Here is an 18,330-nt window from a genome sequence, read left to right on the forward strand (position 1 = left end):
AATTGTCTGATGGATGGAGGTGACGAAGACGCGCTCGGGCGATGCACGAGTGGCCGTTACACGGGCTACGTCAGTGGCCGCCACTGATTGGCCGCTCCACATTACTCACGTTAAACATGTCGCGCGTTGCGTAGAAACTGCAGTATGTGTGGCGCACACAACTGAGACTCCCCACGTTGAAGTGGTCGACGGACGCAAAGCCTTGAACATGCTGCTCAGCTCTTTACCACGTGCAGCGGGAGGCCATAGCACACGGCGGCGTGGCCGTTCAGGTATTTGAGCTTGCACACATTCCGCGAGTCCTGCAACACCCGCGCCAGCGACGGACTCGAGTCGCCTTCCTCGTCCAGAAGCCATTCCCGCAGAACCTTGACGCTCAATTGGTCGATGTCTCGATCCGTGACGTCCCAGAGCATCGCTAGCACAGCTGGACTACCAGTTTGCAAGTATGCCAGCACAGCCCCACTCGGGCCGAAGATCCCCTCTCGTTCGAGGCGGCCACTGCTGCAGCCAAACAGCAAGGCGGCGCTGCAGCCGGACTTCAGGCTGAGGACTTGGTCGCGATGCAAGTATGCCTCCCCGGAGCCATGGCCGCAATAAATATACAGGTCAGCGGCCGATAAATAGTTTCTGTGGTGGACAGCGCAGCAGCATCAATTGTGGTTAGAAAAACTCGTTATTCGGCATGCGCACCAGCACGTTCATGACGCTCACCTCAGTTTATCTGGGTCAGGGGCTTCTCCGATTACTCCATCCCAGCCGTAGGTTGCCACTCCGCCTTCTAAAATAGGTCGCAGTTGATTTTGTGTCGATTTGAGATCGCCAGCAGGATTCAGAAGATACCGTATGCGATCTCTCCGGATAATGGGGAGCGTTAATGCTGGTGATATTGTGTGCTGCAAGATCAGGTCCAGAGATGGCATCCTGGTTACACCACCGGAACTTGTCATGATGTCCATGCCTTCCCAAGGAAATTGCTGCAGCTGATGGCTCAGAACCAAGATGATAGAAGAACCATGGTCAATCAAGCCACGATCTTGCGGTGGCCTCGAATTTATAGTCTTCAATAGGGCGGCATCGCGGGCGGCAATGAGCCGTTTAATCAACACCTTTTTAATGCCCTCGGTGCTGAGGCCTTCAGCAGCGAGAAGCTGTTTCACCTCCCCAACTTTCATCTTCTCAATTTTATCCGTCCGTAACTCTGTTAGGTTGCTGGAGTTGCTCGAGTGCGTAGACTCGGGGTGTTGTCCCAGTTTTCGTAATAACTGTAGGATCTCTCGTGCCTCAGAGTCACATAGCGACACCTCGATCTCTGCTGCAATGTGCTTCATTCCGTCAACGACCTCAGTGTCTGACAACCATTGCTGTGCATCCGCGATTGCACCGAGCAAGCGTTGATTTCTCTCGGCCAGCTTGACAGGGCCAGCCTTCCTCGAGACAAGAAAATCCCAGCACTGACGAACACACTGCGTTTCTTGTGTGCTTGATCCTTTCATGAGCAGACAACGCCAAAACCCAAGGGTTTCCTGTGCAGCACGTAGCATGGGTTAGTACTTCGTAGTAACTAGTAACACCCCTGTCAGCACATTCAGTTGCTTATCGTACCTGCATGGAGCGGATTATTTTTTCGATGTGTTCGTCCAGCAGTTGGCGGATATTCCACCACTCCTTTTTCCGTTCTGTGCTCCAAGTGACAGCCTCTTCGGCCGTGTGACCAGACAAAATTTGCCTGCAAGGCAATACGCACAGCGTGACGTTCACAAAAAGAGCCGGGAAAAACTAGTCAATACAATACAATAATGGCGCACCTCGATTTTTGAATGACGGCGTCCATTTCCCGAATACACGCTCTCCAAGATACGTTGGGCAAGCAGAACGATATTGGAGCGACCCCGCTAGTCTGTCATAACGAACGACGTTAGCATATTCCGCCTACCAGAGCATTGGACACAATACGCACCGGAATACGAGTAATCACAAGCTCAGAGGACAGACCTATCATCAAGGAGATGATGGTCCAGGTGCCGGGTAGCTGCTGGATCTTGTCAGACACTACTTGGGTCATTTCTGCCACGTGCCTGTGCGGCGCATAAGTTTGGTCTGTACCTGGACGAGCAGACAATTGCTCAAGCTGCTTCACCATAGCCTCCTTCGCTGATACGCCTTCATCCAAATCTGTGGGTCCTGATGACCCCGTTTTGGCTACAATAATTCCGTTTGCATTGGCTAGTAGAGCAGCGCTAGCCCACGAAAGAAGCAAGGCTCGGTCACGCCCATCCATTCGACTTGCATCGTCGCGTGCATGTTCCTCAATTTCAGTGAAGTAAGCCATTCCCAACGTTGTACGCAGCTCTTGGTTAAGGTGGGTGATACCTAGACTATCTCCAAGCAAGTATGCCTCTTCCAGTAAAGAAAGCGTCCGGCCCAGACTTGCAAATGCCCGAGGTGAGGACGAGCGCAGCAGTTTGATGTTTATGCGCCCTAGTTCAAGCATGCACTTGACTCGCTCTAAGCGTGGGCCGCATTGCTTCACCAATCGTTTGAGAGTCTTCATCGAACCTAGCAGTGTTTCCACTGCAGATGGATCGGTTAAATCGATGCTCTCCATTTGATGGTGTGCATACTTCCGCCAACATCGAGCTTTTATCCTTGTGAGAGCACCGGTATCGGGATCAGATGATGCGCTGTATTTGGAGGCGGGCAATGATTTAATTGCTTCCAAGTAACAAGACAAAGCTTTCTGCGTATCCCCTTCAATAACGTGTACATCCCCTCGTTGTACAATTTCATTACACATTTGTTCAATGAACGTCCAATCGGAGAGGATACTGGCACGATACCTCGGAACTAGCTCACTGGTACCAACATGGTGGATCTCTGGTTTCAGACTCAGATTCGATGACAACAACGATATTGCTGTTTTCGCTTTTTCCAAGTGACGCGCATTCAACTCAAGTTCAGCGTATTCGAAAAATGGGGTCCGGCGAAACAAATTCAAAGTCAACCCACCTACGAGCCGCATCGCCTCCGTCAAATACGAAGCAGCCCTGTGCGGCTGGTCTGCACAACTATAGAGAGATGCTAGTCGGCACAACGACATTTTCGCAGCATAAAGCAAATCCCATGACGAGCTTTCTAGAGCCATAAAATACAAAAGCTGCGCCGATTTTCGCTGGTGCCATTCCGTTGTTGAGATTTCGGGAGGTAGGTCAAAATACGCAGCTCCAGCAGTTGACGATGCAGCAGCAAACTTTTTCGACATTTTCCAACAAATCCGTAGCGCTGACTTAGCTTCGGTGATAGCGTATTTACTTCGCCCCTCACGAAAGTGGATATCTGATAGAATTGTGTGAACCAGCAACTCCCTCATTCCAACTGCCTTTGCCATAGTTGCGGATGAGTATATCTTCAGAGTAATCTTTAAATCGCCTAGTATGGTAATTGCAGTTAACAAGTGATGGCAGGCTTGAACTGTGTTATCATCACTGTATGATACCCTTGCAGCAGAGATCGCTTTGTCGACTTGTTCAAAGGCCTGAATTTCTCTATTACTGTTTTCATCTGATGGGCCAATAATGTGCGCCTCGTCAATTGAGGCGTCGTCGATAGTGTTAATCCCAAGCAACCGTAGCAATGAGGGCGCGATGCCACTTGAAGTGGTGACTTGACAGCTGTTAGACGCCGCGAATGTTTTCAGCAGATCTCTAGCCACACTTTCTGTTGCTGAGCACGAAATCAGCGAGAGCGTGTTGCAGACGGATTCCAAGCAGGTAACCACGTGCGATCCATCAAACAGACACCCAGAAGTACCTGTATCACCTCCCCAAGAGAGCAAACACCTTTCGATATCCGTAATTGCGTTTTCTTCCTTGATTGAAACGTCTCCAGTGGCATCAAGATAGCCAGTAGTCCCAGCGTAGTCGCCGATTAGAACTATTTCCATCGTAATCACCCCACGCCAACCATAAACACCACCAAGATCAAAACCTGATCTATCGATCAAACCCTCAAGCTTTTCAGCAGCAGCGCTTAAAGAGCGATGGATGTCCAGAAGCCCCTCAATTAAACTGTTGAAATCGCGTTTGGTATAGTAAGCACAGAAGAGTAGTTTTCGGTAGGCCACAGAGCGAGACACTTCCAGCATACTATCACTGTAATCCACAGAATTCTGCTCGAGACTCATCAAAACGCCATCTAAATGGCTCTCAAGCGTACAGCAAAATTCCACAGTCACGTAGGGTAAAAGGTCAGCTGCATCGCCTGCTTGAATACAATCGTTTGTTCGCGCGTTCATCACAGTTTTGGCAGACGCTTGTTCGAAAGCAGATCTAAATGCACGCCAGAGTAGTAGTATCTGGCTTGCTGGGATGTGGCGAGATTTATACACGTGGCTTGCGTTTGCCACAAACGCTTTGACAACTTCAGCCAACGAGGCTTTTGCATCCACACCCAAACATGCCAACTCTTCTAGGATGCACGATACGTACTTGTCGATACTTGCTCGCGGGGTCTTCTCAATAACATGTCCACAATATAATAGTGAATGACCACTGAATTCTCGCGATTTTGTAGCATGGCCAAGTTCGCGGAAGCAGTGCGCCAGCAAAGAAGAAATGACGTCGACTTTTAGTTGCTCATGGGCCTTGTGGATATCTTCAACGTTAAGGTTGCTGCACATTACGTACTCCAAGTAGCTTTCAGCGAGCTCGAACGCTCCACTTAGAGCTGAGATCGTGTCTTGGTACTTCTCTGCTTTGTAGCAGTTTGTCGCACAGCGGTAGCATTCTCGAGCGATTGAGTTCAGGTCACCAAGAACTCCTTGAAGAATGAATTCACTCAGCTTTCCATCCATCGTTGCGCCATCCAAAAGTTCGCGAACTAAACGTACATGTTCAGAGATCGCATGCAGAGCTGAATTGGACGCAGGTGAGCTGCCCGCTTCGCAGCATTTCACCGAAAGTATCACAGCCATTCGATGAAGCCGCGATTCTTCCAAAACTAAGGTTTCGAAAACCTTGGCATTGGTCGCAGACGAGCGCAACTCCTTCACCGCCTTGCACATGTTACCAAAGCTGCAACAACCTGGTTAGATCGTGAATACCAACTAGAAAATAAATAATACGAAACATGTACCAGGTGATGACTTGTCTGTATAGCTGGTGTTTCGAAGAATGTTGGACGGAGATGGCATAGTTAAACACCTTCGTTGAGTTTCTCTTGAGGCACCGCGACAGGAACAAAACATGATCTTGAGAGCCCAACGCAGCAAAACTGTAAGGCATCAACGCCTCGATCTTTTTCAGATGCACCCGCGCGGCCTTTTCACACTGTTCAAGCCATTCGTTGGACCCTGTACTATCGATGAGACCCCGAACAAGTTTTCCGGTGCTAGCTAGTAACCTTTCATCAAAAGCAAGGATAGCACTTCCGCTTTGTGATGAACGACATACTTCGCCATTTGCAGAATCAGCTGCAGCAAATAGCGCACCCGAAATCGAAAAAAGCACGCACACATGGATGGGGGTTCCTGTGCTTCCAAATAGCTGCACGTATTGAGCGGCACTTTCCATAATCACCGCGCTTTTCAAATGCCACCCATGCAAATCACATATCGAAGCGAAGTGCTCGAGCCAGTAAACATACTCCCATTGAAGCAATTCTGACTGCGCGCATTACATCAAGCAGCAACTCGATGAGTAAGTCACCGGGGAAAAAGCGCATCGGCCCAGTAATACGCACCGTATACAGATGCGTTGCATCGGGTACAACAAGGGCCAAAGCGTTAGCTTCTCGAGCATAAAATGTATACACTTCCCGGAGCCCCAGTCGTGATCTCTTGCTGACACGTTCGTGTAGTACTCCAACACGATGGACCTAAATATCGAAATAATTGTTAGTGAACTAGTCGGATATCCCTTCTTCGTGCCAAGCTGCACGTAAGCCACCCACCTGTTGGATGAAGTACGAGGTAGTGTAATTTGAGCATTTTAGCAAAAATGTCAACGCTGTTGAACGGAAGCGGAGGGCGGTGCTTGCTGCTGTTTCAGCTGACTTTTGTTTGGCACCGTCTGCAGCTGCTGCACATTTCCACAGTATCCGAAATGTTCGGTCACTGAAAGACGAAGCCAACTTTGAATTCTGTCCGGGAAGTCTTCCCAGGTGATCAATCCAGAGTGATAAGGTGCTATCAGCAAGTTTCAAGACTGCCTGCACGCGTGATAACATGGCGTAACGACGTTAGACTTGCACACAACGGTGCAACACCTAAACTCATGCGCACCTCGTGATTTTTGCCTGCAACAAGTAGAGTGACGCAGGTATTTACATGACCCAGCAGCAAGCGCGTGAACTGGTCAGCGTGGTAATTCATGGGTTCCGGGAACTCGGCCACAAGCCCCAACTTCTGCGTCACTCTGGTCGCAACACCAAGATCTAACCCATCCTTTCGATCCAGCAATACCATTAATTGTGACTTTTCCTCAGTACCACCGCCAGAGGCCTTGCACAACTTTGCATGTGCACTCCACAGGCGAATGTGGACGCAAGCAGCAACACAACTCGCAGCCTCCCGCATCTGTCAACCAAAGCAAAAGCACCAGCCATCAGAAGAAGAAAAAACGTACACAACAGCAACGACCACAACATCCCACGTACACTCGGGATCTCCGCGTACTTCTTGGCCACTTGGTACAGCAAATTGTCCACCACGAGGTCCCCGAGCCGCACCGCGTGCTCCAGCGCACAAGCCACGTACAGCGCCACACACGCCAGATCCATCGCCGCCACTAAATCCTCCATCTCTGCAACATCACACCATCATTAACAGGTGTCAATAAGTGCGTTATGCGCTCATTAAGCCACTAGAGACCCAACGTTTGACCTTCTTCCTTGGCTGCAGCGGCGCTGGAGGCCGCGTAGGTCTTCACAACACTCTGCGCCAACTTGGCGCTGAACACGACGTCGCTCTTACTGCTGCCGCTCACTCGCTGGCGCTTGGGGTCGCGCTCAACTGCCAGCGCCTGGGTCCACTCAGGGCGGCGACGCTCGACCGCGGCGTTAAGCAGCTTCAAGACGACGGAAGAGGTCGCCGGAGCGCCCGCATTGCGTGCACAGGTTGAAGCTTCAGGAACGAACAACACGAGGGCCTTCCGCGCTTGTCCGCGCCGCTGGAGGAGCGCCAGGAGCTGCGCGCGAGAGGCGCTGGTGCCATCTTCGACCTTCCCGCGCATATTTTGAATTGGGTCCGATTTTCTTCAATTGGGTCCGACTTGTATTTTATGGGCACTTTGTTTTTAGAACGGTTAAGTGTTAAAAGTCATTTTAACGAAGTGGTTTTTACCCTCGGCAGAGTGACGGGTATGGTCCCACATGCTGGTGGTCGGTGTCACTATCCAAGCAGCATTGACACGGGCCAAGCAGCATGAGCGTCCGCAGCGGGTGGCGGTCGGCGGCGTCGGCCGTCGCCTCTAGGCAGCAGCGGTGCCTGTTGACTGCAGTCAAGCCAGCGCGCTTCCTGTCCACGCAGGCGGCGGCCGTGGAGACGCCGCAGCAGCGCAAGTGCGTCGCCTACCGCCTGGGCCGCGTCGAGTACGAGACGGCGTGGGACTGGCAGAAGCAGCTCATCCAGCAGCGAGTGCTGGCCATGCGCGCCGGCCAGTCTGTGGAGAAAGACGTGGTGCTGGTGCTGGAGCACCCGAGCGTGTACACGCTGGGCCGAGGCGGCACCATGGAGAACGTCAAGTTCGACCCGGAGACGGAGCACGTCAAGCTGGTGCGCGTCGACCGCGGCGGCGAAGTCACGTACCACGGCCCCGGACAGGTCGTGGTGTACCCGATTCTGGACCTGACGCAGCACAAGAAGGACCTGCACTGGTACCTGCGCCAGGTGGAGGAGGTGGTGATCCGCACGCTGGCCAAGTTCGGCATCCAGGGCGAGCGTGTGGACGGACTGACGGGTGTTTGGGTGGAGGAGCAGCCTGGGTCAAGCGATGAAGAGCACCGCAAGGGCGACTACGAGCGCGACATGCGCAAGATCTGCGCGGTCGGAACGCACGCGAGTCGCTGGGTCACCATGCACGGCTTCGCGCTCAATGTCAAGACGGACCTGCGCGGCTTTGATCGCATTATTCCGTGCGGAATCGACGACCGCGCGGTTACGAGTATTGAGCGTATTCGTCCGGATGCGACGATCAAGGACGTGCAGGACGCGGCTATCGAGGCCATCAGCGAGGTCTTCCACCTCGACATGGAGGACGTTGAGGCCACGACGCCGCTGTAGAGTGTGTATAGACTCTGTATTTGATGATTCTGCTTTATTTTGATCTAGTCGGCGAGCGATAGATGGCTCAGCTCGTCGAGCGTGAAGGCAACGATGCTGTCGACTGTTGCTAGGGCTCCGTTGCCTGACAATCACGCAGCACAGGTTACATTTACGATAACTGTGAATAGAGCGCGTGCGCAGTATCCGAACACACATATCACATATTGTGCACTTACCGACCACCCCGCAGGCCAATTTCTTCTCCACAGGAGGCACCATTTTGTAGCCGAACTCGTCCAGCACGCGAAGCTGCCTTGCTGTGATTGGGTGGTTCCACATATCCGTGTTCATCGCCGGCGCGTAGATGAACGGCTTGCTCATGATCCACGCCCGCGCAACACAAGTCTGCACAGAATTCGACGTCAACCGTGTGTCGTCGGTGACTACAAAACACACCAGCAAATGCAGCAACGCACGAGCAGGTTGTCCGCCAAGCCATTCGCGAGCTTTGCCAACGTATTCGCCGACATCGGCGCCAGCAGCATCACGTCCGCCCAGTCCTTCAACTACAGCAACACAGGAGTATTAGCCCTGCATCCCTCTGTGCCTACAACGAAGTCTTCATCCACGCAGACGCACCTCAATGTGGCGCACGCTGTCGCCGACGACGTTCCACGCCTCCCACTCGTCTTCGTCCCGCACAACCGCAATCCTGCCGCGCTCGCCGTCTGGCAGCTGTGTCGCAGCATCGAACTCCACCCACGCCTTCGCGTCGTAGTCCCGTGCGCGCTGCAGGAAGAAGTCCGCCGACTTGGTCAGCACCACGCTCACCTGCCAGCAGAACACGATCAGTCCTCGACGCTTGATGTTGCTGCTGCTACTGCAAGCCAGCCCGCACCTCCGCCGTCTGGGAGAGACGCACAGCGATCTCCGGCACCTTGACGGTCGCCACGCTGCCGCTCGCACTCAGCAGCACCCGCGGCCGTCGCGCATCCATCTCGATCTCGACAATGTGGAGTGTCACTATCGCGGGGGTAGCACTTTGGCGTCCGAGTGATGGTCACTTGACCCCAGCCGTTGAGCTACATGTGTAGCTCACTTGCGAAATGGACAAGGTGGTGCACAATTTGGAGCTGCGTGGGCAGCAGCCGACGCCGCTGGCCGACCAGGTGAAGACGCAGCCGCCTTTGCTGGAGAACGTGACGCTGCACGACTACCAATTGGCAGGGCTGCAGTGGCTGCTGCGCAAGCATGAGCAAGCGCTGAACCCCATTCTGGGGGACGAAATGGGACTGGGCAAGACGCTGCAAGTCATTTCGTTCATCGCGGCGCTGGAAGCGGCCAACCGGGAGCAGAAGAAGCCTCAAGGGGGTCGGTACTTGATCGTCGCGCCTCTTAGTGTGCTTCCCAATTGGATGGAGCAGTTCGAGCAGTTCGCGCCAAGCATCTCGACGGTCATGTACATCGGCCCGGCCAAGGACCGGGAGGCGACGCAGAAGGTCATTGCTGCCAGTCCACAAGACCAACCGTTGGTGGTCGTTACGTCGTACGAGATGCTGTTGTATGACCAGGAGTACTTCGCCAGTACGGAGTGGGGGCTAATGGTGATGGACGAGGGACACAGGCTCAAGAACCCGAAAGGCCAGCTCCACGGAATCGTCTCGACTAAACTGCGGTCCAAACACATGGTGATCTTGACGGGCACCCCTATCCAAAATGACTTGGAAGAGCTGTTCGCGTTGCTGTCGATACTGAACCCGAGTGTGTTCAACGACCAAGGGCTGTTTGAGACGACATTCAGGGACTACTTCTCAGCGAAGGCGCAAAGACTGGATGAGGATCAGCACACAAAATCCAAGAAGTTGAGCAAAGCGGAAGGACTAATGCGCAGATTATTGGCACCGCTGTTGCTATTGCGAACGGTTCAGGATGTGCAGGGTGCGTTCACATTGCCACCGCTATCTGAAATGGTCGTGCATACGCCGATGTCGTCGATGCAGCGAGCATACTACAAGGAGGTCATCGCCAAGAATGGCGATGTCCTAAATGGCGCTGCAAAAGCTCATGGAAGCAGGTATATCGCATTCATGCGAACTCTGCGATTACTTGTACTACTCATTGAAGTTTTAACCGTGAGTGATCTTGCTACATCGTTAGGGTCTCATTGCTGAATATTCTCCCCCAACTAAGGAAAGCGTGCAACCACCCGTACCTGTTTCCCGGGGCCGAACCTGAACCTTTTGTGGAAGGTAGTCACTTGTATGAAAACAGTGGAAAACTCTTCGTGCTTCATCAGATTCTGCCGCGGCTGAAGCAGGAAGGTCACCGAGTGCTGCTTTTCAGTCAGTCTCCACCCTTTTTGGATATCATCCAAGACTTTCTCACTCTTGAAAGCTTTGCGTACGAACGCATCGATGGATCTGTGCGTGGGAAGGAGCGTTGGCAGTGCATCGAACGCTTTCGCAAGGACCCAGAAACGTTCGTATTTCTTATCTCGACACGGGCCGGTGGTCTAGGATTGAATTTGCAAAGCGCTGATACTGTTATCTTCGCGGATTCCGACTATAACCCACAAACCGATCTTCAGGCGGTGGCACGAGCGTATCGGCTGGGGCAAACGAAGCCCATCCACGTGATTAAGTTCCTATGCGCCAACACAGTTGAAGAAAGTATTTACCGGCGTTCGCTTAAGAAGATGCGGATGGCTGATCGCATTCGCAATCTTGCGCGCAAAACTGACGATGGCGATGATGAAAATGATGACGACAGTGGAAAGAGTTTGCTTGATATGATTCAATTTGGATTGCATCGCCTCATGGACGAAGCTGTTGGCCAGGATGAAGACGCCCTGATGAAACCTCTGGAAGAGGAATACATTCAACACATCTTGACTCGAAAAACGACTCATATACCTGAATGTGGTGCTGATTCCGATGACAAAACGATGCAAGCTCTGAAGAGCGATAAGCTGCTGGAGTCGGGCGGGGACTTTCGAGAGGAAAACATGTATTACTTCGAGGGAGAGGACTACACCAAAGTAATGAGTACGAAGGCGAAAGATGCCGAGTTGCTCCAAAAGTTGTGCGCGGAGGTAGCGACTGCTACGAAGCGACAAACACTAGCAGCTCGTAAAAGATATGAGCAAAATGACGATGAGGAGGAAGACGAAGAGGACGAAGAGCAAAGCGCTGAGAACGAAGCAGAACAGGCTCGAAAGCGGGAGGAGCGACGCCAAAAAGCGTTGGAACGAAAGCTTGCTCAATGGAAGGCCAACAAGTACACATCAGCGGTCATAGACGTCAGCAGCACTAGAAACGGTTCTGTACAAACCTCTCCGAACGCTTCAAACAACGCAGGTCGATTGTTCTACAAGTCTGGGGACGCTAGCCACCCGCCTATCAATTTTGTACGCTTGAGGCCGTACATTATCGCTCACTGCGTGGACAACAGTGGTGTATGGTGCTCTCGTGGGTTCTTCCGCAGCCTGTCAGCATTATCACCCTCGATCCAGAAACAGTATGAAGCGGCAGGACGCAATGGAGATCTCAAACTTGGCAGTGCACACATGATTCGGCTACCAGTTCAAGCTACCGCAGATAATCAGCCACCGGTTGATGGGTTTGTGTGCTTGTTGGTTGTCCAGGGTTTTGTCGGGAAGAAAAAACAGCGCGTGGGAAATGGGCAACTCGTTCGGCAGGGAAAATCGTCCACTTTCCGCCTGAATTCACTTGAGACTGCGCTGCAGGCTCTAGCGCACCGTACTTTAGAGTTGAACGCCACCGTCCATCTGCCCCGAATCGGGTATGGTACCCCGAACTTCAATTGGTATGCTGTTGAACGTCTCCTAGCGCGCAATCTTCGCGATGTGGGCGTCGAAGCATCCATATACTATTACTCTCCTAGTCGACGAACTTAGTTCAGACGAAGGAACGACGACTGCGAGTAGATTCCAGCTGCATGTTGTTAGTATCAGAACTAACATGCTCCATATGCAGAGTCAACACGATTCGTTTTGGGGCCCGCTGCTTATCATTTGTAGTGTGAATCGAAGTCGGGAAAGAAATCGGCTTCGTCGTCTTCAGGCATGACCCCAATTGCACTCAAGTTGGCCAGTAACGCTTTCCTTTTAGTCCTCAGGGGCTTCATTTCCTCCTTTGCGTCGCCAATGCTTCGCTCAAGCTGCTTTGTATCGTCGTTCAACTGCTTGGAGTTAGCAGAAGTTGCCATGATCAGCTCCAAGGTTTTTCTCTCCCATTGCGACTGCAACACCTGCACATCCACGTCCAGGTTTGCTATTTGATGCTTAATTTCGCGAAGTAAGATTCGATTCCGAAACTCACACAATGGGTTCTTGCAGCGATCCGTATGCGCCTCTGCGTTGTGCCAATTGCTGCAAAATTCGTCGCTACACGGCATACCCTCTATACACTGCCGTTCGCGGATGGTCTTGCAATCTCGGAAGCAAGACTTACCGGGTGGTGGCTTGCACAAAACTGCATCTACGAACATAACCGCCTTCCGTAGGCAACATTTGAAGTGACTGGCTTCGTTTGTTGGTCGCATTCCTGCGTCACAAAGCCCCGGAACAGCGGGTTCATCCAAGATATTCATATCCTCAGCTCCTTGGTCTTCGAGGCTTGCCGTCTCATCAAGAACATCAGTAGGTACTGAAGATACCGGTTCATACTGCTCTGCGTGGGGCTCTGGTGGCACGAACCATTCACCGGCGACGGGGTTATCTTCTTGGACGTGTGCCTGCAACTCATCTAACGATTGTGTCCGATGCCCCGTTCGGTCGGCAACACTCGAACCGTCGATGTTGTTATCAACAGCACCAGTACTGTCCGGTTCTCCGGTTGTCTGCGCCAGTTCAAATGGCTGCACCTGCTCGTCAAAATTGTCCACTGTTCCGATATGGCTGTCCTTCTTCTGATTATCGTCAGAGGTTGCGAGCGCTTCACTTTCGTTTTCTGGGCCGATATCACTTCCATTGCTGGTCTTGTCCTCTTCATCACCGTCAACTCCAACTCGGCAACTTGTTTTGGTAGCCACAACATCATCAATTGGGGACTCCGCTGACAGCAACTTAACATCATCAGCAATTCCCGCTTGCTCTGGTATGGACGTTTCCACGGACACAGAGGTCTCTATCAGGGATTTCTCAGTCTTTGAACCATCACCGTCGCCAACACCGACTTCCTGTGTGGGTCCAGTCACAGACCCGGTTTCGTTTACCACCGTTTCTTCTGCATCAGGAACTTGTATCTCTTTACAAAAGTGTGAACCTTCCTTCCCATCTTCATACTTTTGTGAAAGCTCACGAGACTGGGTAGCAGTCTTCGATACGCTCCGAAGATTCCATTTTCTTCTGCGTCTCGGTCCAGCCGGACAAAGTTGTTCTTGCCTAACAGACTCACCAATAAGAAGGCCCTGGCCAGCCTCCGCGCTCCCTTCGTTACCTCCGGCATCATCGCTATTCGTTGCATGATCCAATCGATCAACGCACTTCACTCGTTTCAAAGTGAGTTTTGCCGCTCTCACCTTCCTCGGAGATGCACGAGCTCTTTTACATTGTTTCTCCTCGTTGCAAACACGTTCTTTGTCAATATCTTCTCGCTTTTCCTCCTCCTTGGCAACGTCTAGCTCGACAACATCTTCTCGCTGCTTCTCAGTTGCGACGTCTTGTTTAAAAAATTCGGGTTTCTTATCGTTTTCACGATAATCGCGTCCAGACTTCGGCGACCGTTTTAGTCTTTTCACTCCCGCCGAGTGGCTCCTCGTCGATAATCGCTTCCGCGTCGCCCATTGCCTCGATGCCATGCCAACCGGCGCAGGCTTGCCTACAGAATCGTCGGACGACACGCCGCTCTCGTCCCCAGCAGTTTCAGCAGCAGTCTTCTTTCTTGCGATTGAAGTCTTGCTCGAAGGGTCTGCCGGTTGCTCTGTATCTCCCTCCACCTTGGCGGCGGTCTTCTGGCGGCGTCGGATCTGCAGGTCCTTCGTCATGGCCTTGCGTACCGCCTTGCCCGAGGCGCCGCAGTGGCACGCGAAGATGAGGCGGTCCATCTCCTGCACGAACCCAGGTGTCGTGCCCATGTTGCTGTCGATGAAGCGCGTGAGGCGGCTGCAGCAGCCGTAGAACAGCTCGTACGGCGGGTCTGTCGGCTGCGCCAAGCGCGTCAGCTCGTCCTCGAAGGCCGCGCACACGGCGTCCACCGCCTCGGTCACGCGGTGGCGCACCATCCAGTTGAGCTCCGAGCGCAGGCGCTCAAACACGGGCGAGGCCTCCTTGCGCTCCGGCACGCGGTGGTGCGGCATTGAGCGGCGTGCGGCAGGAGTCCCCATCGTCGGCGTCTGGCGGCGTCTGGGCGCTAAATCCCTGAGGATACGCCTGGTGGCGTTCTGCTCGGTGATTGGCTGACCCTGTTTACAAGTTGAAGCGACAGTTTGCAAATCAGACCGCAAGCACTTCAAACGACATGGCTACATTCCCATGCTCGGTTGACGCTATCACTCCGCCTAAACATCATGTCTCCGATTGCGACGAGATACATGTATTGTTGCCTTCCAGCCTCGAGTGCCGAGCTCCTGGACGTTCCAGGAGCTCGGCACTCGTCCTCTCACTTTGCAATTCGCTTTCAAGCCCCCAAGCAACAACAACAACAACAACAACCTCCAACCTCCGCCCAGGATGACCCTCCCGCAGACCTACCGCGCGTACCAGTACGAGCACTACGGCCCGATCGAGAACGAGCTCAAGCTGCAGGCCGATCTGCCGCAGAAGCCTCTCGCTGCGACGCAAGTCCGCGTCAAAGTGCGCAGCGCTTCCGTGAACCCGCTCGACTACAAGCTGGTGGAAGTCATGGGCCAAATGATGCTGGGCAGAGCCCCGTCCCCCGAGCAGCCCTTCGCCATCGGCTTTGATGGCGCCGGGGAGGTCGTCGAAGTCGGCAGTGGCGTCAAAGGACTGAAAGTGGGCGATGCAGTCTACACGTCGGCGCCGTCCGCCTCAATCGGTAGTCTGGCGGAATACTGGATCTTGGACGAAGCAGCCGTGGCCGTGAAGCCCGACAACCTAACCTTCAACCAGGCCGCTGCTGTGCCCTCGGTGGCGCTCACAGCGCATGCGGGTGTGACGGAGCACGCCAAGCTACAAGAGGGGGATACCATCCTCATCTTGGGCGGCAGCAGTTCAGTCGGGATGTTTGTCATCCAGTTCGCTCACGCCATCGGAGCCCGGGTCATTGCAACCACGAGCTCACGGAACGTCGAGCTTGTCAAGTCTCTCGGTGCAGATCAGGTCGTCGACTACACGAAGGAAAAGTGGGTGGACGTGTTGCTGCCGCACTCGGTTGACGCTGTGTATGACTGCGGTGTTGAGCCCACGGCCTGGAACGACGGTGCACAAGTGGTGCTCAAGAAGAACACAGGCCGCTTCATCACGATTCTACCAATGGCGCAGCCTGTGAAAGCGGCCGAGTTCGGAGCGCAGCTTGTCGGCTTTGTCAGCGTCGATAACGGGTCGGGGGAGAAGCTCGCTGAGATCACGAAGCACATCGAGAGCGGCAAGGTCAAACCCGTGATCGACACGGTCTTTCCGTTTGAGAAGGCGCTGGACGCCTTTAAGAAGCTGAAAACGGGCCACGCACAGGGAAAACTGGTGGTCGAGGTGCACCCATGAAAACAGGACTCGGAGGAATCGTAGCCTTAGCCAAACGTTCTATGACAAAGAGATGGTCAAGATTCAGCGATGATATCGCAAGTGACTCGACCAGCTAGGAATATTGTCAAAAAATGCAGAATCTTCATAAACCTCCAAATGTGAACAGAACGGAATAGTTTCTGGCCGCGCCTTGAGCCTTTAAGGTTGCACTTGCACCAGTAGTTTTCCCTGCGCGTGACGCGTCTTCAGCTTCGCGTAGGCATCGAGCGCCTTTTCAAAAGGGTAGACGGTATCGATCACCGGCTTGACCTTGCCGCTCTCAATGTACTTCGTAATTACGTCGAGTTTCTCGGCCGAAGGATCCGTGTTGTGGACTTCGCCAACAAGCTGCGCTCCGAACTCGGACTCTCTCACAGGCTGCGCCATGGGTAGAATCGTTATGAAGCGGCCCGTGTTCTTCTTGAGCACCACTTGTGCACCGTCGTTCCAGGCCGAAGCTTCCATTCCGCAGTCGTACACGGCGTCCACAGAGTGAGCCTCTAGAACGTCCAGCCATTTATCCTTCGTGTAGTCGATCACTTGATCAGCCCCAAGGGACTTCACCAGATCGATGTTCCGCGTACTTGTCGTCGTAATCACACGAACGCCTCTAGCATGGGCGAACTGCACGGCAAACATACCTACGGAGCTGCTACCACCGAGAATAAGCACCGTCTCGCCTTCTTGCAGCTTTGCGTGCCTCACCATACCGGCGTAAGCAGTGAGAGCCACGGAAGGCACAGCAGCAGCTTCATTAAAGTCCAGGTTGCTAGGCTTCGCCGTAACACACTCTTCGTCCACGACCACAAACTCCGCGAGGGTCCCAAATGCGGTGAACGGTGTCATAGCGTAAACCGCATCTCCAACCTTCAGACGCTTGACATCGCCGCCGACCTCAACAACCTCACCAGCTGCATCGTAGCCAATGCCGAAGGGTTCGTTCGCAGACGGAGTCTTGCCTGTGAACGCCTGGCCCAAGCCTTCCATCAGCAGGTAGTCGATAGGGTTCACGGCGGCACTGCGCACCTTGATGCGCACTTGCTGAGGGCCAAGCTCCTTCTGGGGAACGTTGTCATGGATCTTGAGCTCCTTCTCGAGCGAGCCGTAGTTCTCGTATTGGTACGCGCGGTAAGTCTTCGGGAACGCCATTGTCACGGGCTGTGTTTGTCGGGGTGCTTGGTTGGTCTTGGCTGGTTTGTGGACCAGGATGTCAAATGAAAAGTGAACCCTGTGCTGAGCTGGGAATTGCTACAACGACAACGTTCAAAAGTCTGGGGTAGGTAAGCGTGCCGAGGCAGCGTAGTCTAATCAGACCGCGTCATAGTTTCTGTTGATGGAGGAATTGCTACATAATCAATATGGAAACAAAAACACCAGCCGACACAAGATATTTTTTGTTTACGGGTGTCCTGTTTATCGACGATGGGCAACGCAGCTACACTTGCTACCATGGAGGAGGAAGGCGCAATCCGATAGCTACCACATCTGTGTTTTAGTGTTATTACTTGTATTATTAATAATACGTGCTGCATGTTATCTAGCCAATGGAAGGCGCTAGAATGGGATCGATGAAGAAGAGAAGAAAACTCCGTAAAATAAAAAAAACGCAAGTACATAGTTTCATCGTCGAACTCAGCACACATCACAAGCGTGCAGGTTTGAATGCACCACCCACAATTTGGGTAGTAAAGTATGACATGTTTTGTGTTTCACGAACAGTTTGTCAACGATGCCCCAACAGCTTGCAGTAGGTTTCACAAGATGAGACATGGTCATGCCGTTTTTAAGGGCGCTTAGTGCAGCACTATGGTCTCAATACGTAATGGCTTCAATGCTCATGATTCACAAGATCGTGCTACCCCCCCCACCCACAAAGTTCTTACTACTGCATCTCGACAACGAGTTTGCCTAGAGCCTGGTGGGTTTTATTTAAGCTTCGCGTATGCTACCTAGAGAGATTTAAGCCACCAGAACCCACGCACCAGGCTTGAGGCTTGCTCTGGTGGGGATGCCTGTGGCTATCCGGCCCATTTCGGGACCGGGTTCTGATACCCCTCACTACACTATGGGGCATTTTTCGGCACTTGGGGCCTCCAGCCCACCCAACTATCCTACACCAGGGTGCGGGTTGGCAGGGCGACCACTCCACGGAGGGCTGCTTGTCCAAGATATTGCCTATCTCCGGCCTCCGTGGAAAGTCCCGCACTCGGCGGGGATCGATCCCGGTACCTCCCGGTCTCCGCGTCAGGGTTTGACCACTGGCCCACGGGGATCGGTGCGTATGCTAGCTAGAACTAGAACGCACGTCATTTAAGCAGATTGATCCACATCGTGGCATTTCTCCGAAAGGACGCACCCCTTCGCCATT

At 53.1% G+C, this 18,330-nt stretch overlaps 8 protein-coding genes across 8 annotated transcripts; 3 read left to right on the plus strand and 5 right to left on the minus strand.

Moving 5' to 3' along the window:
• Positions 1–215: 215 nt before the first annotated feature.
• IUM83_00631 (Regulator of spindle pole body duplication) lies at positions 216–2,304 on the minus strand (the record flags this gene model as incomplete). The annotated part of the gene is made up of 7 exons (XM_067924416.1): positions 216–630; positions 715–1,526; positions 1,606–1,729; positions 1,809–1,900; positions 1,961–2,052; positions 2,107–2,184; positions 2,250–2,304. 7 exons carry the CDS (start codon positions 2,302–2,304, stop codon positions 216–218), a joined length of 1,668 nt encoding a protein of 555 aa, XP_067788696.1.
• Positions 2,305–4,800: 2,496 nt separating this feature from the next.
• On the minus strand, positions 4,801–7,229 carry IUM83_00632 (Regulator of spindle pole body duplication; the record flags this gene model as incomplete). The annotated part of the gene is made up of 9 exons (XM_067924417.1): positions 4,801–4,818; positions 4,889–5,072; positions 5,134–5,248; positions 5,489–5,663; positions 5,740–5,874; positions 5,950–6,207; positions 6,281–6,574; positions 6,655–6,800; positions 6,881–7,229. The coding sequence occupies 9 exons, from the start codon at positions 7,227–7,229 to the stop codon at positions 4,801–4,803; spliced, it is 1,674 nt and encodes a 557-aa protein (XP_067789446.1).
• Positions 7,230–7,420: 191 nt separating this feature from the next.
• Positions 7,421–8,278, plus strand: IUM83_00633 (Lipoyl(octanoyl) transferase; the record flags this gene model as incomplete). Its single annotated transcript, XM_067924418.1, has 1 exon — positions 7,421–8,278. The coding sequence occupies one exon, from the start codon at positions 7,421–7,423 to the stop codon at positions 8,276–8,278; it is 858 nt and encodes a 285-aa protein (XP_067788698.1).
• A 44-nt stretch (positions 8,279–8,322) lies between these two features.
• IUM83_00634 (Phosphopantothenoylcysteine decarboxylase) lies at positions 8,323–9,257 on the minus strand (the record flags this gene model as incomplete). The annotated part of the gene is made up of 5 exons (XM_067924419.1): positions 8,323–8,402; positions 8,497–8,665; positions 8,737–8,826; positions 8,900–9,091; positions 9,159–9,257. The coding sequence occupies 5 exons, from the start codon at positions 9,255–9,257 to the stop codon at positions 8,323–8,325; spliced, it is 630 nt and encodes a 209-aa protein (XP_067788700.1).
• Positions 9,258–9,366: 109 nt separating this feature from the next.
• Positions 9,367–11,782, plus strand: IUM83_00635 (Chromodomain-helicase-DNA-binding protein 1; the record flags this gene model as incomplete). The annotated part of the gene is made up of 3 exons (XM_067924420.1): positions 9,367–10,334; positions 10,418–11,666; positions 11,744–11,782. The coding sequence occupies 3 exons, from the start codon at positions 9,367–9,369 to the stop codon at positions 11,780–11,782; spliced, it is 2,256 nt and encodes a 751-aa protein (XP_067788699.1).
• A 1,795-nt stretch (positions 11,783–13,577) lies between these two features.
• Positions 13,578–14,605, minus strand: IUM83_00636 (putative alcohol dehydrogenase; the record flags this gene model as incomplete). The annotated part of the gene is made up of 2 exons (XM_067924421.1): positions 13,578–13,664; positions 13,802–14,605. The coding sequence occupies 2 exons, from the start codon at positions 14,603–14,605 to the stop codon at positions 13,578–13,580; spliced, it is 891 nt and encodes a 296-aa protein (XP_067788503.1).
• Positions 14,606–14,951: 346 nt separating this feature from the next.
• On the plus strand, positions 14,952–15,941 carry IUM83_00637 (Quinone oxidoreductase protein; the record flags this gene model as incomplete). Its single annotated transcript, XM_067924422.1, has 1 exon — positions 14,952–15,941. One exon carries the CDS (start codon positions 14,952–14,954, stop codon positions 15,939–15,941), a length of 990 nt encoding a protein of 329 aa, XP_067788701.1.
• A 180-nt stretch (positions 15,942–16,121) lies between these two features.
• IUM83_00638 (Quinone oxidoreductase protein) lies at positions 16,122–17,111 on the minus strand (the record flags this gene model as incomplete). Its single annotated transcript, XM_067924423.1, has 1 exon — positions 16,122–17,111. One exon carries the CDS (start codon positions 17,109–17,111, stop codon positions 16,122–16,124), a length of 990 nt encoding a protein of 329 aa, XP_067788695.1.
• Positions 17,112–18,330: the final 1,219 nt, after the last annotated feature.

The sequence above is a fragment of the Phytophthora cinnamomi genome, assembly GCF_018691715.1.
Source record: "Phytophthora cinnamomi strain GKB4 chromosome Unknown Contig53, whole genome shotgun sequence".
In the NCBI taxonomy this organism is placed as follows: domain Eukaryota; phylum Oomycota; class Peronosporomycetes; order Peronosporales; family Peronosporaceae; genus Phytophthora; species Phytophthora cinnamomi.